Source organism: Hemitrygon akajei, chromosome 8 (assembly GCF_048418815.1).
Source record: "Hemitrygon akajei chromosome 8, sHemAka1.3, whole genome shotgun sequence".
NCBI classification, from domain to species: domain Eukaryota; kingdom Metazoa; phylum Chordata; class Chondrichthyes; order Myliobatiformes; family Dasyatidae; genus Hemitrygon; species Hemitrygon akajei.
The window spans coordinates 62,649,793-62,674,710 of record NC_133131.1 but is presented as its reverse complement, the minus strand read 5'-3'; the positions used below and the strand labels follow the sequence as shown (position 1 = coordinate 62,674,710).

The window sequence follows — 24,918 nt, the reverse complement described above, 5'->3', positions numbered from 1 at the left end:
GAAAATCAATTTGGTGCTGATTACAGGAGAGGGGGATTTCCAGAGTGCCTACAAGATGATTTTGAGAGCATCTTGTGGTTGAGCCCACTAAAGGATCAGCTATTCTGGATTGAGTATTGTGCAATGAACCAGAATTGATTAGAGAACTCAAGATGAACCCTTAGGGGAAAGTGATCATAATATGATACAATTCTTCCTGAAATTTGAGAAGGAGAAGTCAGATGTATCAGTATTACAGAGGCATGAGAGAGGATTTGGCCAAAATTGATTGGAAAAGAACACTGGCAGGGATGATGGCAGAGCAGAATTGGCTAAAATTTCTGGGAGCAGTTCGGAAGGCACAGTATAGATACATTCCCGAAGAGGAGGAAGTATTCTAAAGGCAAGGTAACACAATCGTGACTGACAAGAGAAGTCAAAGCCAACATAAAACCCAAAGAGGGGGCATATAATAGAACAAAAATTAGTGGGAAGTTGGAGGATTAGGAAGGTTTAAAAACCAACCAGATAACAACTAAAAGAGACATTAAGAAGAAAAAGGTGGAATATGAAAGTAAACTAACCAGTAATATTAAAGAGGATACCAAATGTTTCTTCAGATATATAAAGTGTAAAAGAGAGGTGAGACTGGGTATCAGACCATTGGAAAATTATGCTGGGGAGGTAGTAATGGGGGACAAGGGAATGACGGATGAACTGATTAAGTATTTTCTATCAGTCGTCACTGAGGAAAACCCTAGCAGTTTGCCAGAAGCTCGAGAGTGTCAGGGGGCAGAAGTGAGTGAAGTTGCCATTACTAGGGAGAAGGTTCTTGGGAAACTGAAAGGTCTGAAGTTAGATAAGTCACCTGGACCAGATGGTACACACCCCAGGATTCTAAAAGGGGTGGCAGAAGAGATTGTGGAGGCATTGGTAATGATCTTTAGAATCAATGGATTCTGCCATGGTTCCTGAAGACTGAAAATTGCAGCTATCACTCCACTCTTCAAGAAGGGAGAGAGGCAGAAGAAGGGAAACTATAGGCCAGTTAGTCTGACCTCAGTGGTTGGGAGGAAGATGTTGGAGTTAATTTTCGAAGTACTTGATAATATAGGCCTGCTGTAGTCAGCATTATTTCCTTAAGGGAAAATCTTGCCTGACAAATCTGCTGGAAAGCTTTGAAGAAATAACAAGTAGGATAGACAAAGGGGAATTGGTGGATGTTGTATATTTGGATTTTCAGAAGGCCTATGACAAAGTGCCACACATGAGGCTGCTGAACAAGATAACAGCCCAGTGTATTTCAGGAAAGATTCTAGCATGGATGAAGCAGTGGCTGACTGGCAGGAGATAAAGTGCGGGAGTAAAGGGAGCCTTTTCTGGCCAGCTGCCGGTGACTAGTGGTGTTCCACGGGGGTCTATGTTGGGACCGATTCTTTTTATGTTCCGTCAATGATTCGGATGATGGAATTGATGGCTTTGTGGCCAAGTTTGCAATGATACAAAGATTCTGAAGGGACTTTGACAGAATAGGAGAATGGGAAAAGAGGTAGCAGATGGAATAGTGTGTCTGGAAATGTATGGTCATGTACTTCGGTAGACGGATAAAAGCATAGACAGTTTTCTAAATAGAAAGTTCAAAAATTTGAGACGCAGGGGGACCTGGGAGTCCTTGTGCAGGATTCCCTGAAGGTTAATTTGCAGGTTGAATCTGTGGTGAGGAAGGCAAATACAATGTCAGCATTCATTTCAAGAGGACTAGACTATTTGTAATGTTGAGGCTTTATTAGGCTCTAGTGAGGCCTCACTAGAGCAGTTTTGGGCCCTTGCTTAAGAAAGGATGTGCTGAAACTGGAGAGGCTTCAGAGGAGGTTTGTGAGAATGATTCTGGGATTGAAGTGGTTGTCATGTGGCTTGGGGCCTGTACACGTACAATTTAAAAGAATGATGCAGGGATGTTATTGAAACCTGTCGAATGAAGAGTGAAGAAATGTGAAGAGGATGTTCCTTTCCTTTGGTGGTGAAGTCTTAAGACCAGAGGGCACAGCCTCAAAATAGAGGTCCGTCCATTTAGAACAGAGATGAGGATTTTCTTTTGTCAGAGGGTGGTGAATGTGTGGAACTCATTACCACAAAGGATCGGCCACGGTGATCGGCCACGGTGAAATGGAGGAGCAGTGCAGTTTCTGTGCTGTCTAGTGAGAGCTGAAAAATGTCACCCGTTGGGTCAACCGTCAGTGCTGCCCCTTGGTCACATGCCCACCTTTCAGGCCCCAGGTTTCTCCAATACTCTACTGGGAATTTTTAAAAGTTTCTGCACCCTATTTCAATGTAGCCTGTTGGGTATATTCGAGATACTGACTCTGAGCTGAAGGCATTCGACATGCAATTTCTTTGCTGTTATTCGCTCACCAGTCTTGTTCCATTGAAGCTGCACGTCTACCTTGGCGGCCTCTTCCTATTGATAGATCTGTAGAAACTTGTATTGCTTGTCCTTTCACCATGTACAACTGTTTGATTCTCTGCTGTGTTCTGCTGCTGGATTCTCCCAACTCTGCGGCCTTATTATCTGCTACCAGCCCTTGTCACATTGTATTCCGTTTCCCAATTTAACAATCCCTTCCAGCCCTCGTGACGGGTCTCAGCTCAAATCCACAACTGTTTATTCCTCACCACAGATGTTGTCTAGCCATAAGACCATAGACATTGGAGCAGAATCAGGCCATTTGGCCTATCGAGTCTCCACCATTCCATCATGGCTGATCCATTTCTCTCTCAACCCGGTTCTCCCCGTAATCTTTCATGCCCTGAATAATCAAGAACCCGTCACACTCTGCTTTAACTATGCCCAATGATTTGGCCTCCAGAGCTGCCTGTGACAAAAAATTCCACAGATTCACCACCACCTGGCTAAAGAAATTCCTCCTCATCTCTGTTCTAAATTGATGTCCCTCTATTCTGAGTTCATCCCCTCTGGTCCCTCCACATCCTCTCCACATCCACTCTATCTAATATTCGATAGGGTTCAATGAGATTCCCCACACCCCCCATCCCACCATTTGTTGGAATTCCAGCAAGAACAGACCCAGAACCATCAGACACTCATCATTTGACAAGCCTTTCCATCCTGGAAGCATTCTTGTGAACCTTCTGTGAACCCTCTCCAATGTCAGCGTACCCTTTCTTGAAATTAAGGGGCCCAAAACTGTTTACAATACTCCGTGAGGCCTCACCAGTACTTTATACAACCTCAGCATTACATCCTTGCTTTTATATTCTAGTGCTCTGAAGATGAGTGCTGACGTCACATTTGCCTTCCTCACTGCAGGCTCATTTTGCAAATTAACCTTTGGGGAATCCTGCACGAGGACTCCCAAGTCCCTTTGCGCCTCATGTTTTTGACCTGCTGAGTTCCTCCAGCATTTTGTGTGTGTGTTGCCCTGGATTTCCAGCATCTGCAGGCTCTTGTGTTTATGGTTCCCGAGTGCAGAAGCTTTAGGCGTGATGTGGGTGAAGCATTCCAGTGATATTTTTGATCACCGCTGCAGTATGGTTCCTTAGGTTATGGGGATGAGCTCCCACTACTTATTAAATGCTCCCAATGGCATACGACTCAAGTAGCCTCTGACTACCAAGTCCAGTTCCTGGCCTTCACATGTGGCTTAGCTACTGAGCCCAGTGGAACCGTTTCTACTGATAGGAGTTGGAGGAAAAGGGTGCTACTGGTGCCTTAAAAACCAGTCGCTTCAGGCAGATGGGGCTCGTCAGCCATAGTTGGCAGCTCGTCTAGAAGGAAAACTGATCTCAAGCCTCTGCTGCCTTGTGGGTATCTTCACTTACGGGGAAGGCTTCAGGAATAAACCTCAGGGAAAAATCCAGAGCTGGAGACCTTTAGTTCAACAACTAACCGGTGACTCCTGCGACACAGCGGGTGCCAAACTGAGGTGGTCTCTGCCATTCCTTTGGGCTCGTCAGTTACATGGAGAGGGGGAGCTTGCTACATGGGCAACAGCCCCCAGAATATCCTTGGACGATGGTCATTGGCAAAAATGTCCCGGTTCACTGTGGATTTAGATAAATAAAACAAGTCTCTTTCTTTAATATCTGTACGCAGCCTGAGCTCGAGATGGCCACACAGAAGTGGGAGTAACAGACAGAGAGGGTGAGATTGATGAGGTGGTACTGATTTTGGCTGGGAACTGGGGCACACGATGCAACAGTGATTACAGAAATGTGACTAAGGAGTGGACAGGACTGGTTGCTGACCATTGATGTAGTTTGTGGTACAGCACCTAGCAGACCCTTCGAGTACACTGGCCAGCAGCCCCGATTAATCCGAACCTAACCACGGGACAATTTGCAATGACCAATCAATCTACCAACTGGTTCGTGTTTGGACTGTGGGAGGAAACCAGAGCACCGGGAGAAACCCCACACATTCCATGGGGCATTCACACTCCTCACAGAGAATGCCAGGATTGAACTCAGAACTCTGACACCATTACAACTAATCTACCGTATGTCACAATTTAAACTGTCCCCCACACACAACGTCCCCCTCACCTGGTCTCACCAATCGCTTGCCAGCATGTACTCCTTACGCTCCCCCACCACCTTAATCTGCCTTCTGCCCCCTTCTTTTCCACACATGAAGAGGGGCTTCAGCCCGAAACATCAACTGTTTTTTTCCCCCCTCCATATCTGTTGCCCAACCTGCTGAGATCCTCCAGCATTTTGGATATGTTTCCCTGGATTTTCACTGCAGAATCTTGTGTTGATAAAGGGGATAGGAGGCAGGAGGTTGTGTTACTCGGGGGGGGGGGGGGTGGAGGTATTGGAGCAATCTGCTCGGCCACTTTATTAGGTTGTTAGTGCAAATATCTAATCAGCCAATCATGTGACAGGAACTCAGTGCAGAGAAATATCCAGACATTGTCAGGAGGTTCAGCTGGTGTTCAGAGCAAACACCAGAATGGGGAAGAAATGCCATCTGACTTTGACTGCTGGTGCCAGCTGTGTTTTGAGTATCCCAGAAACTGCTGACCTCCTGTGATTTTTATGCGCAGAAGACCGTAGAATTTACAGAGAATGGTGCAAAAGGGCATCCAGTGAGCAGCTGTTCTGAGGGTGAAAACACTTTGTAAGTGAGGGAGGTCAGAGGAGAAATGATTCCAGACTGATTCAAGCTGACAGGAACTCAAATAACCACACATTACTGCAGTGGTGTGCAGAAGAACATCTGTGAACACGTTGAACTTTGAAGTGGACGGGCTCCAACAGAAGACCACGAGCATACAGAATACACTTGGTGGCCTGTTTATTAGGTACCTCCTGTAGTAATAAAGTGGCCTCTGAGTGTACAGGGAGACTGATTTGGAATCTCTTTGGGTTGAAGTTTTGGAAGGGCAAGGAAGAAGTCTGGGTATAGTTAACGGACCTGTCAATAGGTCAAAGCCTAAATGTGGAAATATCGTGCCTACGTTGAAGAGAGCTGCTGTATTCATGGGAGATTTATAACCGACATACTGATTAGACGCACCAAACTGACTGAGGATGAATTTGTGGTGTGCATCAATGATTGATATTTAGAGTAGCAGATTGCAGAAGCTACCAGGGCACAGGTTATTTCATATCTAGACTGCGTAAGGAAGAAGAATTTATAAAAGATCTCGTGGAATTAAAGAGCACTTTAAGGATGGGTGTTACAGTAATGGACCACTTAGTGTGAGGCTGTTGTTGCTCAGGACATTCTTAAAGTTTGAAGTCAAACTCTGGCACCATAAGACATAGGAGGAGAATTAGGCCATTTGGCCCATTGAGTCTGCTCCACCATTCGATCATGGCTGATCCTTTTCCCCTCCTCAGCCCCATTCCCCAGCCTTCTCCACATATCCTTTGAGGCCATGACCAATCAAGAACCTATTAATCTCTGCCTTAAATACACCCAACAACCTGGCCTCCACAGCTGCCTGTGGTAATAAATTTCACAATAAAGGAATTTCTCCACATCTGTTTTAAATGGACACCCCTCTATCCTGAGGCTGTGCCCTCTTGTCCTGGACTCTCCCACCATGGAAAACATCCTTTCCACATCTACTCTGTCTAGGCCTTTCAACATGTAAAAGGTTTCAATGAGATCTCCCCCCAATCTTTCTGAATTCCAGCGAGTACAGACCCAGAGCCATCAAATGTTCCTCATATGATAAGCCTTTCATTCCCAGAATCATCCTTGTGAACCTCTTCTGGACTGTCTCCGATGTCAGCACATCTTTGCTTAGATAAGGAGCCCAAAACTGTTCACAATACTCAAGGTGAGGCCTCACCAGTGCCTTATAAAGCCTCAGCATTCTTGCTCTTGTATTCTAGACCTCTTGAAATAAATGCTAACATGGCATTTACCGTCCTCACCACTGACAACCTGCAAGTTAACCTTCAGGGTGTTCTGCACAAGGAAACAGATCAGCCATGATCTTATTGAATGGTGGGGCAGGCTTGATGGGCCAGATGGCCTACTCCTGCTCCTACTTATGTTTTTATGTATTATCTCAAGTCACTTTGCATCTCAGATTTTTGGATTTTCTCCCCATTTAGAAAATACTCTGCACATTTATTTCTACTACCAAAGTGCATGACCATGCATTTTCCAACATCATATTTCATTTGCCACTTTCTTCCCCATTCTCCTAATCTGTCTGTCCTTCTGCAGCCTTCCTGTTTCCTCAACACTACCTGTCCCTTCACCAATTTTCATATCATCTGCAAACGTGGCAACAAAGCCATCTATTCCATCATCTAAATCATTGATATACAGCATAAAAAGAAGCAGTCCCAATACTGACCCCTGCTGAACACCACTGGTCACTGGCAGCCAACCAGAAAAGGATCCTTTTATTGCACTCAGTGCCTCCTACCAATCAGCCAATGCTCTAACCATGTTAGTAACTTTCCTGTAATACCATGAGCTTTTAACTTGGTAAGCAGCCTCACATGTGGTACCTTGTCAAAATCCAAATATACAACATCCACTACATCCCCTTTATCCATCCTACTTGTAATCTCCTCAAAGAATTCCAACAAGTTCGTCAGTCAAGATTTTCCCTTAAGGAAACCATGCTGACTATGTCCTATCTTGTCCTGTGTCACCAAGTACTCCATAACCTCATCCTTAACAATTGACTCCAACATCTTCCCAACCACTGAGGTCAGGCTAACTGGTCTATAATTTCCTTTAGGCTGACTTCCTCCTTTCTTAAAGAGTGGAGTGACATTTGCAATTTTCCAGTCCTTTGGCACCATGCCAGAGTCCAATGATTTTTTTTTGAAAGATCATTACTAATGCCTCCACAGTATCTACTGCTACCTCTTCCAGAACCTTGGGGTACAGTTCATCTGACCCGGATGACTTATGTACCCTTAGGTCTTTCAGCTTTTTGTGCACCTTTTCCCTTGTAATAGTAACTGCACTCACTTATCTTCCCTCACACCCTTCAACACCTGGCATACTGATAGTGTCTTCCATTGTGAAGACTGATGCAAAATACTCATTTAGTTCATCAGCCATCTCCTTGGCCCCTCGTATTATTTCTCTGGCCTCATTTTCTAGTGGTCCTATATCCACTCTCATCTTTCTTTTATTTCTTCAAACTTGAGAAAGCTTTTACTATCCACTTTGATATTGTTTGTTAGCTTGCTTTCATATTTCATCTTTTCCCTCCTAATGATATTTTTGGTTGCTCACTGTAGATTTTTTAAAACTTCCTAATCTTCTACCTTCCCACTAATTTTTTGCTTTGTTGTATGCCTTTTCCTTTGACTTCTCTTGTCAGCTATGTTTGTACTATTTTACCATTTGAGTGTTTCTTCATCTTTGGAATACACATGTCCTGCACTTTCCTCATTTTTCCTGGAAACGCATGCCATTGCTGCTCTGCTGTCGTCCCTACCAGCAGCTCCTTCCAATTTACTTTGGCCAACTCCTCTCTCATACCACTGTAGTTTCCTTTACTCCACTGAAATACTGCTACATCAGACTTTACTTTCTCCCTATCAAATTTCAAGTGGAACTCAATCATATTGTGATCACTGTCTCCTAAGGGTTCTTTTATCTTAAAGCTCCCTAACCACCTCTAGTTCATTACATAAAACCCAATCCAGTACAGCTGATCTCCTCGTGGGGTCAATGACAAACTGCTCTAAAAAGCCATCTTGTCGGCATTCAACAAACTCACTCTCTTGAGATCCATTACCAACTTGATTTTCCTCAATCAATCTACATATTGAAATCTCCCTTGACTACCATAATATTGCACTTTTGGCTCGCCTTTTCTATTTCCTGTTGTAATCTGTGGTCCAAATCCCCATTACTGTTGGGAGGCCTGTATGTAACTGCCATCAGCATCCTTTTACCCTTGCAGTTTCTTAACTCAACCCATAAGGATTCATCATCATCTGATCCTATGTCACATCTTTCTACTGATTTGATGTCATTCTTTACCAGCAGAGCCACGTCACCCCTCTGTCTACCTTCCCATCCCTCCGATACAATGTGTACCCTTGAATATTCAGCTCCCAACTACAACTATCCTTCAGCTACAATTCAGTGATGGCCACAACATCATACTTGACAATTTGTATTAGTGCAACAAGATCATCCACCTTGTTTCTTATACTCCGTGCATTGAGATATAACACTGAGTACTGTATTTGCTATCCTTTTTGATTCTGCATTCCTAATACTCACCATGCTGGCTGCAATTTTGTCTTATCTTCCTGACAGTTTGACTGAACACAATCTTTGCTTTTTTCAGTCAGTCCTATCCTGACTCCAGTTCCCATTCCTCCTGCCAAATTAGTTTAATCCCTCCCCAATAGCTCTAACAAACCTGCCCGCAGGAATATTCGCCCCTCCCCCTTGGGTTCAGGTGCAACATGTCCCTTTTGTACAGGTCATACCTCCCCCAGAAGCGATTCCCAATGATCCAAAAACCTTAAGCCCTGCACCAGCATCTCAGCCATGCATTCATCTGCCAAATCATCCTGTTTCTACCCTCACTGGCGTGTGGACAGGCAGCAATCTAGAAATTACTACCCAGGAGGTCCTGCTTCTTAGCTTTCCACCGAGCTCTCTAAATTCTTATTTCAGGACCTCATTGTTTTTCCTTCCTATGTCATTGGTACCACTATGAACCAAGACATCTGGCTGCTCTCCCTCCCTATCCAAAATGTTGTGGGCGTGATCTGAGACATCCCTGACCCTGGCACCTGGGAGGCAACATACCATCCGGGTGTCCCGTTCACATCCACAGAATCTCCTGTCTGGTCCCCTCACTATTGAGTCCCCTATCACTACCGCTCCCTTCTTCTCTCTCTTTCCCTTCCTCACCACGGACCTGTGCTCAGCGCCAGTAACCTGGTCACCGTGGCATCCCCCTGGGAAGTCATATCCCACAATAGTATCCAAAACTGTATACTTATTATTGAGGGGAATGGCCACAGGGGTGCTCTGCGCTAACTGCCTATTCACATTTCCATTTCTGCTGACAGTCACCCAGTTACTCGCCTCCTACAACTTCGGGTAATGCGTGGTCTTCATGAGACAATAGTCAAAGAGTGGCTTTATTTTGCTTCCCGGGGGAACGTGGTCTTCAGCACGTCTCCCTCTCTCTCTTGGGTCATTTGACCACCCCTTGTCTAGGGCTCTTGCGAATCTCACAAAGGAGGGGGCTGGGGTCATAACACCTCCCCTCTTAAAAGTTTTTTTACCAGCGGTTAAAAACAAGTTGGTACAGAGTCTTATAGGATTTTTTTTTCTAACACAATACACAAGCTCCTCTCTTCACAGAGTACTACCGTTATACATTCAAGTCAGTATCTAAACAGGTAACAAGTACAGTGCCCCTTTCTTTAATATCTTAACCTCACGTGCCGTACTAAAGTCTGGTAGCATCAAACTTCAGCTCAATAACCACCTTATTTATTTATTTTCTTCAGCAACATAACTAAGGAGGTGTGATCTTAGTTTAGGTGCATCTACAAAAGTTTATACAAATACTAATCGTTTTGGTCATGGTATTTCACCGGCAGGTCTCCAAAGGGGTTGTCTTTATTTTTCTCAGGCTTTGGCGCGAATCCATACAACCGGCGTTGCTGTTTAAAAATGGCATTTCTATTACCCATCGCCTTTTCCCGGTGAGTCCCCCCGTGGGGAACGTGAGTAATTTGGCGAGGTACTCTCCCGCCTTTCCTTCCCACAAGGGTTATTCTCTTAACTCCCCATCCCCAACTTAGTCCATCAGGGGAATTTCCACCCACGTCTTTAAGGCCACCCAGGTAGTTAACCCTTTTCCCAAGACCATACAGGCTGATGTGTTTCAGTGCGAACCTTTCCCCCTGGCCACATTTAAATTTCGGCTTCCTCGCAGCGCTTTCTTGAATAACAATAGCGTGTGAGGCACCTTTACATTCCAAATCAGCCTGTACTCGATGCGCAGGCATCAATCTAGACTTTAACCTTTTTTCATTTGAGTTGGGAACTACAGATTTACCGTTCTCCCCCACAACAACAGTTATCTCCCCATTCGTAAACTCCACATTAACTCTGATCACTCCCCTCAGCACAACCCTCCGGGAACTCGCACTCCCCAAGGTCAACCCTTTCCTTCCCGAACCAAGTCTATCTGCTCCAAAAGGACGACCGTCTCGTCCAGCTGAGTCAAATACCTCAGACTTTTTCTGAGCTCCGTGACTAGGTTCAGGACTACGTGCATCCCCATCTTGGACACACTCAAACGGGGCATTGGCCTCTTCCAGGCTTTCAATACCCGTACCCTTTTCAAATTCTAAATTCCCCTGATCCTCCCAGTTACTCTCTGGGCAACTCACTTCCGGAGTAAACTCAACCCCGCGGGCTGAAACAACCCCATCTGCCAACCCAGCAGACTTCTTCAAGGTAATGGCATCCTTTTCATCTAGGACTGCCCTCATTTCATCATCGGGAACACCTTTAGAATTTTCAACTTCTTCAAACAGTCCTGCCAAACCAGACAGATCATCCATGTCCAACCCTGGACCTTTTAACAGCGTTATCTGTTTCTCATCTTTATTTCCTACCTCTAGGATCTTTTTCTTCGCTAAGGGAAGATCTACCTTCTCTCCCTTACCCCCTTTTACGTTACTATTCCTCGTTTTACCCCCCTCAAAACCCTCGTGGCACAGGGTCGGTAAAGACGTCTGGGCCAAATCAAAACTGGCCAATTTTAAACTGCTCCCGTTCTCAGCTGCCGCTCTCGACAGGCTGCGAGTGTCCGCGCATGCGGGATAGCTCGGGGACTCTATGGGTCACGCACCGGTCGGCGGGTCATAGTCATGGCCGACCAAACTTTTCCTCCTGCTAAATCGTTCCCAAGGAGGACATCCATGTCTGTTCTCGGGAATTCTGATGGCACCCCCATTTCAACTGATCCATATACCAGCTCACAATCCAAAATGACCCTACGCAAAGACACCCTTTCTGTCCCTTTTCCTATTCCTCTCAGGGTTACCTCGCCCGTCGGAGGTCCGAATTGTAATACGTTACGGCTAATTAATGATAGCTCCGCCCCCGTGTCTCTCCAAATCCGTACGGGAATTGGCGGGTCCCCCTTCCTCACAGACACGGTTCTGTGTGACATATAAATCTCCGACCCCTCATGCTCTCTGCTCCCCTGGGACCCTCTTGCCGATTTTCTGATTACCACTGCACACCCGATAGGGATCGCTGCTTTCCCTCTCTCTGGCTCCTTTCTCAGAGCAAAGCATTTAGATGCAATATGACCCACCTTTCCACAATTAAAACAGGTCAAACCAGGACCTCTCCTGCCGTCTGGCCTCTCCTCAATTTTACCACTAGCTCCCAGCGGGATCTCCGCCTCAGCCGGCGGACTTTCTCTACCGTTCCCACGGTCTCTCTGGTAACTTTTTGGCATGGAAAACTTTGTCTTGTGGGTTAGGGCATATTCATCTGCGAACCTAGCAATTTCTGAGATGGACTGATTCGTCCTCTCATTCAAATACATCCGGATCTCTTCCGGAACACAACCTTTAAATTCCTCAATCAAAAATAACTCCCTGAGACGCCCATAATTCTCGGCCACCTTTTCCGCGGTGCACCAACGGTCCAAGAGCACACCCTTCTCATGGGCTAGCTCGGTATACGTTTGATTCCATCCTTTTCTTAAATTTTGGAACCTTTTTCTATACGCCTCAGGTACTAACTCGTAACCTCGGAGAATGGCCTCCTTTACTTGATCATAATTCCCTTCCTCTTCTGGGGGCAACGCGGCATATGCCCGCTGTGCTTTCCCTCGTAACACACTTTGTAACAACGCCACCCACTGCTCTCTGGGCCACTTCTGATTCACTGCCACCTTTTCAAAAAGCAAGAAATAACTACCGTAGATTTCGCACTACAGAGCGCACCTGATTAAAAGCCGCTGGCTCTAATTTTAGAAATAAAATCAATTTTGTACTTGTACAAGCCGCACCGGATTTTAGGCCGCACCGGATTTTCGGCCGCAGGTGTCCCACGTTGTAATATGAGATATTTACACAGAAAGATATTACACGTGAGGATTTTTTAACTTTTAATTAAATCCATATGGTAACATAAACAAATACATATTGCAAATGCTTTTTTTCGAACCGTGCCTGTAACGCGGCTACTTTTAAATATACGTTGCGTATACTTTTTTACTGAACAACATTCCAATATCTCTTAACGACTGGTAAAAAATATATATACTGCAGCCTACCAGGAAAAGTTATTGATTGCCTTTAACTTAAAAGCAGCGTTTTGGCTCCGCCGCTCGCCCCCCGCCTTCCCGTTTATCGCAAACCGGTATATTTCCCACAAGACGCGGCGAAACCGGGTGTGACGTCATAGCATCCCAGGATGTAGTACAGAAAACAAATATAGTTAAAACACTTCTAACTTTAACTAACAAATGAATTACTAAGCGAAAATATTATAAACTAAATAACTGCCATAAAGGCAGCACAATGCTTTTCTTCGAGTGTTTTCCATGTTGATGAGGGTGAGTACAAATGACTGATTTACAATAATTTAATTGTGAAAGTGCGCTTGATTTATCGTATAATTTCATTGGACCTCTGAGGCAAAATGTTTTTGGCAGCATGAAAAAAAATCATGCATTAGCCGCACCGTAGTAAAGGCCGCAGTGTTCAAAGCTGTTCAAAATGTGGGAAAAAAGTAGCGGCTTATAATCCGACATCTACGGTATCAACATCCGTCTCCTCGAACGGGGGGACCAACCTCAACGCCCGACTAACATCAAACCCCTCCTCTCTCTCTTGCCCTTGAGCTCTTCGCTCTTGCTTTTGCCTGTCCAGCTCCAATTCATGGCTCCTTTGTTTCTCTTTCTCTTCTGCTTCTGCTTCTAGCTGCTTTAGCTGGAGCTCATGACCCCGTTTCATCTCTAATTCCTTTAGTTTGAACACCTGCTCCCTTTCCTCCGCCTTTTCCTTTGCAGCTCATTCCTCAGCCTTTTCCTTTGCAGCTGCTTATTTTCTCCAACTCTACCTGATCTGTCCCACTCGCTAATCTCTTTTCGGGGATATTTTCCAAATCCTCAGCTGCAAACACCTCCTTTTCAATGTAATACTGATTTATGACCCCTCGCACTTCCTGCTTTTTCATTGATGACCTCACCTCTGCGAGGCCTAACCCCTTTGCCAGATTTACCAAGTCTGATTTGGTAGCCGTCCCTAGCATCTCTACAGTCGGATTTCTCATAAATTCACCCACATCCATCTTTGCTGGTTTCCTGTCTGGCTACCTGTGTAACCAGATTTAAGTTTGGACTTACAGCCCGATTCACTGACCCTCCCCTTTGGTTTCAAATCCGGGACGAGCAACCCACTTGTTACGTTCCCCAGTAACCGGGTAGTTTTCCAGCAAAGATAGATGGAGCCACCGAAGCCTGATGCTACTATTTTCAAACGTTTTTATTTATAAAGGGGCACAAACGTATGGTTAATACAAAACATTCAGATCATATACGTCGTCACAACTCAATCGAAAGCACAGGTATAGTAATAATCAATCAGAAATAAGCTCTACAGTTGTCTAGGGGTAATGTAGATATATATTGTTTACTGGATATTTAAAAGTCTTTTTGTGATCACTGCAGTTCCACCAGCCGCCGTTGGTTGTGGTGTCGCGTTGGTGCACTTTTGTTAGAAAGAGAGAGAGAGAATGAAGCATTTACCCGACAGGTTTTCCAACCTGTAGGAGGTAGTCGGAAGTCTCGTTGGGGAATGGACTCTCATCTGTGGCTTCCCCTGTAGCTAGGCCATTCTTCCGTGGTGATGTCGCCAATCCCAGGCAAGGGAAGGACGCACACGAACCCCACCACCGGCTGTCGCTCTCTAAACGCAGTCGCAGGAATTCTCGCTTATCTTCTGGTGCGTCTGGCGCCCCGCCTCGGCAGCCCACCTTTTATCTGGACTGGCAGGGTTGTAGATGTCCATCAGGGTGGGGGGCGAGGCAATCCTTCCCCCATCACCCATCTCACATTGCCCTGAGATTTTGCACGTAGGCCAGTTCCTTATCTCACAAAGGTGTCTCCCAAGACAATGGCTATGTCCGAGGTTTTTGTCTTGTTGAGCGACCAGCCCACTTTGCCCGAGGGCTTTACACGTGGTCTTCATGAGACAATAGTCAAAGAGTCGCTTTATTCTGCTTCCCGGGGGAATGTGGTCTTCAGCACGTCTCCCTCTCTCTCTTGGGTCATTTGACCCCCCCTTGTCTAGGGCTCTTGCGAATCTCTCAAAGGAGGGGGCTGGGGTCATAACACCTGGTCACCGTGGCATCCCCCTGGGAAGTCATATCCCACAACAGTATCCAAAACTGTATACTTATTATTGAGGGGAATGGCCACAGGGGTGCTCTGCACTAACTGCCTATTCACATTTCCATTTCTGCTGACAGTCACCCAGTTACTCGTCTCCTACAACTTCGGGTAACTACTTCCCTGTAACTGATCAATTATCTCCTCACTCTCCCGGACAAGCTTAAGGTCATCCAGCTGCTGCTCCAGATCCCTAATACAGTGTTCAAGGAGCTGCAGCCGGATGCTCTTCACACAGATGTAGTTCATTGGGAGACTCTGGCTCTCCCAGGACTCCAACATCTGGCATGAAGAACACACAACAGCCATTTACTACACTGGGTTCAGTAGTGAGGCTATCTGTATGTCCTTCCCGTGGCGTACGTGCGTTTTCTCCAGGTGTCCAAAGACATACTGGATAGGTTAAGTGATGATTGCAAATTATCCATGGTTAGGTTAGGGTGAATCGATGTTCTGGGGTTCCTGGGACAGCCAGCTGGGAGGGCCTACTCTGAGGGAGAAACCTGCACTGCCGAACCAACTAAACCGATCCCTTCTGCCTGCCCAATCCTCCATTCCTGTGATGTGTAGCGGTTCGCATGATATTGTACCAGCTCAGGGCATCGGAGCTCATAGTTCACTTTCCATTTCCACTGTGCATCCTCCAAATGGAATGAATGGGCTGGAATGGCCTCTTCTGTACCTCTAAAGTTTTAAAAAATGAACTAAAATTCTCAAATGATTCCACTACCTCTGTCGGTGTATTCCAGATACCCACCTCCATCTGTGTTTTTTTGAAAAAACCTTGCCCCTTGTATCTCCTTTTGAACTTGCTCCCCTCTCATCGTAAATGCATGCTTCTAGCATTGGACATTTCAACCTTGGGATAAAAATGCTGGCTGACTACACTCTGCCTCTCGTAATCGTATAAACCTTTGATAGAGTCAGAGTGGTGACCTTGAGGCCGCCACAAGCACATGGTTCAGTCAGAGAAAGCAGAAGAAAAGAAAAGCTCTACGTGAAGATTTTTTTTCCCTTCTCTTCTTTACATCTGCTCAACTCAGGACAGTAGAGATGCCAGGCGGGATAGTGGGATGCAGAATGGCAGGAAAACCTCCAGTGTCCCTGACGGCTACAACTGTGAGAAACGTGTTCAGCTGCAGCCTCTAACAATCTGTGTTAGGGAGTTGAAGCTGGAATTGGATGAACTCCGGATCATTCAGGAGGCTGAGGGTGGGGGAATGATAGATGGGACATATAGAGAGGTAGTTACACCCAAAGAGCAGAACACAGGAGCCTGAGTGATAGGAGGCAGAAAGGGGTTTATGGAGCCAGTGCAGAGAACCCCTGTGGCCATCCCTCTCAAGGACAGGGCACTTTGGATACCGTTGGGAGGTGGGGGGGGGGGGGGAGAGGATTGACCTTACAGAGGAAAGTCACAGTAGTCGAGTTTCTGATGCTGAGTCTGCCCTCTGTGACTCAGGCAGGAAGGGGGCAGAAGAGGCACGCTGTGGTGATAGGGGATTTGCTAGTTAGGGAACAGACAGGAAGTTCTGTGTGCAAGAATGAGATTCCCAGATGATATGTTGCATCCTGGGTGCCAGGACCGAGTCATCAGCATTCTTGAGTGGGAGAGTGAACAGCCAGAGTCCACGTAGGTACCAGTGACATGGGTAGGACAAGTGAAGAGGTTCTGTATAGGGAGTTGGGTGCTAAGTTAAAGAACAATACCTCCAGGGTTGTGATCTCAGGATTGCTACCCATGCCATTTGCTGGTGAGGCCAGAACTACAAAGATTATGCAATTTAATACGTGGCTGAGGAGTTGGTGTAGGAGGGAGGGCATCAGATTTTTGGTTCATTGGTCTCCCCCTTCCAAGGAAGGTGAGACCTGTTCAAAAGGAACGGTTTGCACCTGAACTGGAAGGGGACTAATATCCTATCAGGAAGGTTTATTAATGCTGCACGGTGGGGTTTAAATTAGAGTTACAGGGAGTTGGGAACCAGAGTGCCAGAACAGTTAGTGGGCAGGTTGTGCAGGCAGATGTTCATGAGACCTCAAAGTTAGGAATCAGAAAGTTGAGCATGGTGTTACTAGTGTCCTGAGCTGCTGATATTTCAATGCAAGAATTATCATAGGAGAGGTGGATGATAGTGCTGAAGATCAGGTAGGTGGTTTACAAACAGAGACAATGTGTAGTCAGGAGAAGCTGTTGATAGGGCAAAATTGCAGTCAATGTAAAAAGCAGACGGAATCGTGAATACAGGACTGAAGGTATTGAATCTGAATGCATGTAGTATACAGAATAAGGTAGCTGAACTTGCAGCACAGTTGCAGATTGGCAGGTACGATGTTGTAGGCTTCATTGAATCATGGATAAAAGATTACGGCTGGGAACTTAATGTCTAAGGATATACATTGTATCAAAGATAAGCAGGAAGGCAGAGGGGGCTGCGTTGCTCTGTTGGTTTAAAAAAAATGAAATCAAATTATTAGAAAGAGGTGACATAGGGTTGGAAGATGTTGAATCATTGAGATTAGAGTTAAGGAACTGCAAGGGTAAAAAGACCCTGATGGGAGTTGTATACAGACTCTCAAGCAGTAGTAAGGATCTGGTCTACAAATTACAATGGGAGATAGAAAATGCATTTCAAAAGGGCAATGTTACAATGGTCATGGGGGATTTCAATATGCAGGTAGATTGAGGAACTGAGAATCTGAGGGTGATGCTGGATTCTGGGTGGCGGGGCGGGGGGGTGGGTTTGTGAGCGGAATTTTGAGAATGTCTGTGAGATGGTTTTCTTTAGAGCAACCCGTGGTTGAGCAGACGAGGGAATTAGCTATTCTAGATTGGGTGTTGTGCAATGAACCAGAATTGATTAGAGAGCTTAAGGGGAAAGTGATCAGGTATGATCGAATTCACCTTAAATTTGAGAAGGACAAACTAAAGTCAGATGTATCAGTATTACAGTGGAGTAAGGGGAGTTACAGAGGCATGATCAGAGCAATGAGTATAGGAGTTGGGATGTAATGTTAAAATTGTACAAGGCATTGGTAAGGCCGAATCTGGAGTATTGTGCATAGTTCTGGTCACTGAATTATAGGAAAGATGTCAACAAAATAGAGTACAGAGAAGATTTACTAGAATGTTACCTGGGTTTCAGCACCTAAGTTACAGGGAGAGGTTGAACAAGTTAGGTCTTTATTCTTTGGAGCGTAGAAAGTTGAGGGGACACTTAATAGAGGTATTTAAAATTATGACGATAGATAGAGTTGACATGGATAGGCTTTTTTCATTGAGAGTAGGGGAGATTCAGACAAGAGGACATGAGTTGAGAGTTAGGGGGCAAAAGTTTAGGGGTAACACGAGGGGAAATTTCTTTACTCAGAGTGGTAGCTGTGTGGAACAAGCTTCCAGTAGAAGTGGTAGAGGCAGGTAGAGCAGAGTGATCTAGGATTAATGGTGCATAGTTCCCTGAAAGTGGAATCTCATGTGGATAGGGTGCTGAAGAAAGCTTTTGGTATGCTGGCCTTTATAAATCAGAGCATTGAGTATAGGAGTTGGGGTGTAATGTTACAATTGTACAAGACATTGGTAAGGCCAAATCTGGAGTATTGTGTACACTTCTGGTCACCGAATTATAGGAAAGATGTTACCTGGGTTTCAGCACCTAAGTTACAGGGAGAGGTTGAACAAGTTGGGTCTTTATTCTTTGGAGCGTAGAAGGTTGAGGGGACGCTTAATAGAGGTATTTAAAATTATGAGGAGGATAGATAGAGTTGACATGGATAGGCTTTTTTCATTGAGACTAGGGGAGATTCAAACAAGAGGACATGAGTTGAGTTAGGGGGCAAAAGTTTAGGGGTAACACAAGGAGGAATTTCTTTACTCAGAGAAAAGAAAAGCTGTGTGGAACAAGCTTCCAGTAGAAGTGGTAGAGGCAGGTTCGGTATTGTCATTTAAAGTAAAATTGGATAGGTGTACGGACAGGAAAGGAATGGAGGGTTATGGGCTGAGTGCGGGCCAGTGGGATTAGGTGAGAGTAAGCGTTTGGCACAGACTAGAAGGGCCAAGACAGCCTGTTTCCGTGCTGTAATTGTTATATGAGAGAGGAGTTGACCAAAATTGATTGGAAAAGAACATTGGCAGGGATGATGGCAGAGCAACAATGGCTGGAGTTTCTGGAAGCAATTCGGAAGGCACAGGATATGTACATCCCAAAGAGAAAGAAGTATTCTAAAGGAAAGATGACACAACCGTGGCTAACAAGAGAAGTCAAAGCCAAAGAGAGGGCATATAATAGAGCAAAAATTAGTGTGAAGTTAGGGGATTGGGAAGTTTTCAAATACCATCAGAAGGCAATTTTTAAAAAAACAGTCATTATGAAAGTAAGCTACCAAATAATATTAAAGAGGATGCCAAGTTTCTTCAGCTACATAAAGTGTAAGAGAGGCAAGAATGGATACTGGACCACTGGAAATCGATGTTGGAGAGGGAGTAATAGGGAGAAGGAAATGGTGGATGAACTGACTAAGTATTTTGCATTAGTCTTCACTGTGGAAGACACTAGCAGTGTGTGGAAGTTCCAGGTGTCAGGGGTCATGAAGTGTGTGAAGTTACCGTAACTAGAGAGAAGGTTCTTGGGAAACTGAAAGGTCTGAAGGTCGACAAGTCACCTGGACCAGATGGTGTACACCCTAGGGTTCTGAAAGAGGTGGCTGAAGAGATTGTGGAGGCGTTAGTAATGGTCTTTAAGGAATCACTAGATTCTGGAATAGTCCGAAAGACCGGAAGATTGCAAATGTCACTTCAATCTTCAAGAAGGGAGAGGCAGAAGAAAGGAAACTCTAGGTAAGTTAGTCTGATCTCAGTGGTTGGGAAAACGTTGGAGTTCGATTATTAAGGATGAAGTCTCAGGGTACTTGGAGGAATATGATAAAATACACTGTAGTCAGCATGGTTTCCTCAAGGGAAAATCCTGCCTGACAAATCTGTTCGAATTCTTTTAAGAAATAAGCTGGATAGACAGGAGAATCAGCAGATGTTGTGTACTTGGATTTTCAGAAAGCCTTTGACAAAGTACCACGCTTGAGGCTGGTATTAAAGTTTCAAGCTTGGATAAAGCAGTGGCTGATTGGCAGGAGGTAAAGAATGGGAATAAAGGGAGCCTTTTTTGTTGGCTGTCAGTGACTAGTAGTGTTCCACAGGAGTCATGTCAATGATTTGGATGATGGAATTGATGGCTTTGTTGCAAAGTTTGCAGACGATATGAAGATAGTTTTGAGGAAGTAGAGAGGCTGCAGAAGGACTTGGACAGAAGGAGACTGGGGAAAGAAATGGCAGATGGAATAAAGGTCAGGAAGTGTACGGTCATGCACTTTGATACAAAAAATGAAAGGGTTGACTATTTTCTAAACGGAGAGAAAATATAAAATACTGAGATGCAAAAGGACCAGAACTGGACACAATACTCCACTATAACCGGAGTTTTATAGAGCCTCGCGACTCTTAAACTCTATCCCTTGACTTATGAAAGCTAACACCCCATAAGCTTTCTTAACTACCCTATCTACCTGTGAGGCAACCTTCAGGGATCTGTGGACATGTACCCCCAGATCTCTCTGCTCCTCCACACTCCCAAGTATCCTGCCATTTACTTTGTACCCTGCCTTGGAGTTTGTCCTTCCAAAGTGTACCACCTCACACTTCTCTGGGTTGAACTCCATCTGCCACTCCTCAGCCCACTTCTGCATCCTATCAATGTCTCTCTTCAATCTTCGACAATCCTCAACACTATCCACGACACCACCAACCTTTGTGTTGTTTGCAAACTTGCCAACCCACCCTTCTACCCCCCACATCCAGGTCGTTAATAAAAATCACAAAAAGTAGAGGTCCCAGAACCGATCTTTGTGGGACATCACTAGTCACAACCCTCCAATCTGAATGTACTCCCTCCACCATGACCCTCTGCTTTCTGCAGGCAAGCCAATTCTGAATCCACCTGGCCAAACTTCCCTGGATCCCATGCCTTCTGACTTTCTGAATAAGCCTATCATGTGGTACCTTGTCAAATGCCTCTAAAATCCATGTAGATCACATCCACTGCACTACCCTCATCTATATGCCTGGTCACCTCCTCAAAGAACTCTATCAGGCTTGTTAGACATGATCTGCCCTTCACAAAGCCATGCTGACTGTCCCTGATCAGACCATGATTCTCTAAATGCCCATAGATTCTATCTCTGAGAATCTTTTCCAACAGCTTTCCCACCGCAGACGTAAGGCTCACTGGTCTGTAATTACCTGGACTATCCATACTACCTTTTTTGAACAAGGGGACAACATTTGCCTCCCTCCAATCCTCCGGCACCATTCCCGTGGACAATGAGGACATAAAGATCCTAGCCAGAGGCTCAGCAATCTCTTCCGTCGCCTCATGGAGCAGCCAGGGGAATATTCCGTCAGGCCCAGGGATTAATGTATACAGTAATGTAGTGGTCGCCAACTCGTCGATGGCGATCGACTAGTCAATCTTTGAGTCTTTCCCAGTAGATCCCGAAAAAAATGAAAAATAATTACACAAATACTGTTGAGAGATTGTTTCTGGGTTGTGGGGTTTTAGTTCTTTTCCTTCTGCCCAATGCGCATGCGTGTAGCTCCCCCGCACTTCAGTGGTCCCCAACCACTGGGCCATGAGGAAACGATAATGAGTCAGCTGCACCTTTCCTCATCCTCTGTCACGGCCACTGTTGAACTTGAACGCTCGCGAGATCATCAGTCGCTTAATCGCAGTGACACCCTTGCACCAGGGATCACTGGCCGCCCTGCACGGCTGGCGGGAAGTGTCATTGCTACTGGCCTGGTGCGCTGCCTCTGAACCTGTTTAACACACCGAATGTTCGTGAGGAACCCGGTGCTAAAATATTCGCAGACGACCTAATTCGGGCTCAGCGTTTTGTAAGTATGAGAGCAGCTACCTCGCTGCGATCTACTGAAACAAACTTTTGTTGGCCGATAGATCCTATGGGGGGGGCGGGCACACGTCCTGTCGCACTCATCACTCAGTCGATCGCTCTCTTTCGACTGTGACCGCCGCGGCCCCGGCACGGGGACCTCCGGCCCTTACATTGTCCTCTCACCGCACCCATGACCAGCCGCACCTGGCCAAGGTGTCTGGTGGCGGGTGAGCAGTAGGCTGGAGTTTGGGCCCGGAGGCTGTCTAATGAGGCAATGAAGCCCTCAAAACTGCTTTGGTACCTTGAGTCCAAGCACCCCTCACTGAAAGACAAACCCATTGAGTTTTTTCAGTGGAAAAAAACGTGAGCAAGCGGGACAGAAGCTAAGTGCCGAGAGCTGCGAAAACTAAATGGCAGAATAGACTGGACATAAGGAACCTGCTTCGAGTATCACTGTATTCCCATTGTGTTTAACACCCCCCCCCCCCCCCCCCCCCAGCAAGAATATTGTCAATATTGTCACCGGTCCGCGGTGCAAAATAGGGTGGGTACCCCTGGTGTTTATACATTATTTCTACTACCGGGTTGCGGGGTTTTACTTCCGGTCTTTTCTGCCCCGGTGCGCATGCATGTGATTAATCGATCTGGGGTCAATCTTGCCTTTCACTAAGGCCGGATATTGGGCTTAAAAAGGTTGGTGACCACTACAGTAATGGATACAGACCAATCCATCGTGGGTGAAGCCCTCCCCTCCATGGAACACATCTATAAGGAATGATGTTGTAGGAAGGCAGCACCCACCATCAGGGACCCCCACCATCTAAGTTGCCATCAGGCAGAAGGTAGAGGAGCTTCAGGAGCCACACCACCAGGTTCAGGGAGTTATTACCCCTCAACCATCAGGCTCTTGAACTGGTGGGGATAACTTCACTCACCCCGTCACTGACCTGTTCCCGCAACCAATCAGCCCATGTTCTTAATATTTATAGATTATTTTGTTTCTTTCTCTCTCATGTTTGTATTTAGACGAGTGCCTTTGTCATGTGCAGTGTTTTATTGATGTGGTTCTTTGTATTTGCCGTGAATGTCTGCAAGAATGACAGTAAATCTATTTGAACATTGTGGTCACTACAGACAACCTCTCGTACATCGAACACATTTTTGAGATGTCCAGGCGGCCCGACCTGCTGACCATGGTGATTGACTACAGGACCAAGGTTTTGAACATCTCCGAGGACGAGGAGGTGGACTCCAAGTTTACCCGCATCCCCAGTGCCATCAAGTACAAAGGTGAGAAAGTCGGGGGGGGGGGGGGTAGGGGGCTCCTATAGGCCACCCAAACCCAGGCAGGAGGTCAGTAGGTCCTTTATCTCTGCAAGCCACCCTGTCCAATCCTGGAATGTTCTACCTGCATGACTGGGCCTTAAGGCTAAACCCAGGGGTAAGGGCAGGGAATGGCATCGTACATGAAGCAAGGGTTTCAAGGCGGAGGGATGAGAGGTCAACAGGGTTTGGGACTATGGTGTAGGGCACGGATTTCTGATTCCAGAGGATTGTGGGATTTTTGGAGTAGGGGGTGATGGGAATCAGGGTTTGGGGTAGGAAGGGAGATGGTGGGCTAGGTGTGAGAGATGTCCAGTGTCTTCAAGAGGAAAAAGGGCCCCAGGAATCCATGAGTCAGGGGTGAACAGACAGGCTAATAATCCCTTCCTTCTTGTTTCCCCCAGACATCCTTCGGCAGCCATCTGAGGACGAGATCATCAAACTGAAACTGCCCCCCAAGAAGGCCTGAGCCGTGGCCAGCAAAGGCCCTGGAGCAAGCAAATGGGGGAGAGAGCGAGAGCAAGAGAGAATGTGCGCGTGGGGGGGGGGGCGGGGGGAGAAAGAGAACCTGCATTCAGAGATAGTGTTTGTAACAAGAAAAAAACTAACCCACCAGTAACATTAACCTGTAACTGCAAAAAAAAACCTCCCTACCCCACCCACCACCATACATCGTGATCTGTTGTGTTGTGTTACCGGGATCTTCCTGTGCACCTGAAGCCTGCCCCATCGGTGGAGGCAAAGAAGGGGCTACAACAGCCTTAGCCCCCACCCAACCCTATCCATCTAGCCTTCAACTCTATGCAAATTCTAAGAGATATTGGGTGGGATGCAACACCATCCCCTCTCTCTCTACCCCGCCCCACCACCCAGTCAGGCCGACTTGAGTCAGGGTGTGATGCCCACAAAGCCTGATGCCAAGTGGGGATTGAGGCTTTGGTCCAGTCAGGCCTTGATTCTTTTGGCGGTGTCCCTCAGGACAGGATGGGGGGGGGGGGGGCAGAAACAGTTGGGAAAGCAAGCAGAGGCCATCCAGTTGGGGGGAGGGTGGGGAAGAATAAAAGTGGCCACCAATTGGCAGGAGGAGTGAGAAAACAGCAAAGCCTCTGTCTGAGTTGGGAAAAGAGGGGAGGGGCACAGGGCCAGGAGTGAGAGCCCCACAGGGACGGGGCTGGCCTACAGCCAACAGGCCTCAACCTCTGAAAAGTCTTAACCACTAGGCCTCAGGCCTCGACCTGCACAACTTCCCTTTGGGTGGGGTGGAAAAGTGCCCCAGCTCCAGCTGTGGAGGGGCTGGCAGGGTCCCGGCACCACATTCCTGCTAACCTGCCGATTAACAGCCAGTCTGTGTGCGAACCGCTGAAGCATTACTGGAGTGTATCATTAAATGCGTTGTGCACCCAAAAGATGGTTTTGTCTTCTGAGTGGGGATTAGGAGGTGGGTGCGTAAAGACAAAATGTTGCCTGAGGGGTCATGGTTGATGTGGGGTGTGTTGGTGGGAGGTGTCAGGCAGCCTGGTTCAACTGTATCAGCGCAAATCTCTCCCGTCCCATCCCGAGCAACCAACACAAAAGCACTAACCAACCCTCAACCCCCTGTACCCACGGCAACTCTGCTTAACAAGATAAGAACCCATGGTATTACAGGAAAGATGCTAGAATGGATAGATGATTGGTTGACTGGCAGGAGACAATGAGTGGGAATAAAGGGAATCTTTTCTGGTTGTTTGCTGGTGACCAGTGGTGTTCCACAGGGTCAGTTTTGGGACTG

The 24,918-nt window shown here is 46.3% G+C and overlaps 1 protein-coding gene across 2 annotated transcripts in view; it reads left to right on the top strand.

Moving 5' to 3' along the window:
* pea15 (proliferation and apoptosis adaptor protein 15) overlaps positions 1–24,553 on the top strand; it is a 49,592-nt gene extending 25,039 nt beyond the window's left edge. For both annotated transcript variants that reach the window (XM_073053933.1, XM_073053932.1), the window contains exons 3-4: positions 22,959–23,114; positions 23,552–24,553. In XM_073053933.1, coding sequence (XP_072910034.1) covers positions 22,959–23,114; positions 23,552–23,616 — 221 coding nt within the window. In that variant the 3' untranslated portion in view covers positions 23,617–24,553. The remainder of the gene's footprint in view (positions 1–22,958; positions 23,115–23,551) is intronic.
* The last annotated feature ends 365 nt before the right edge of the window (positions 24,554–24,918 follow it).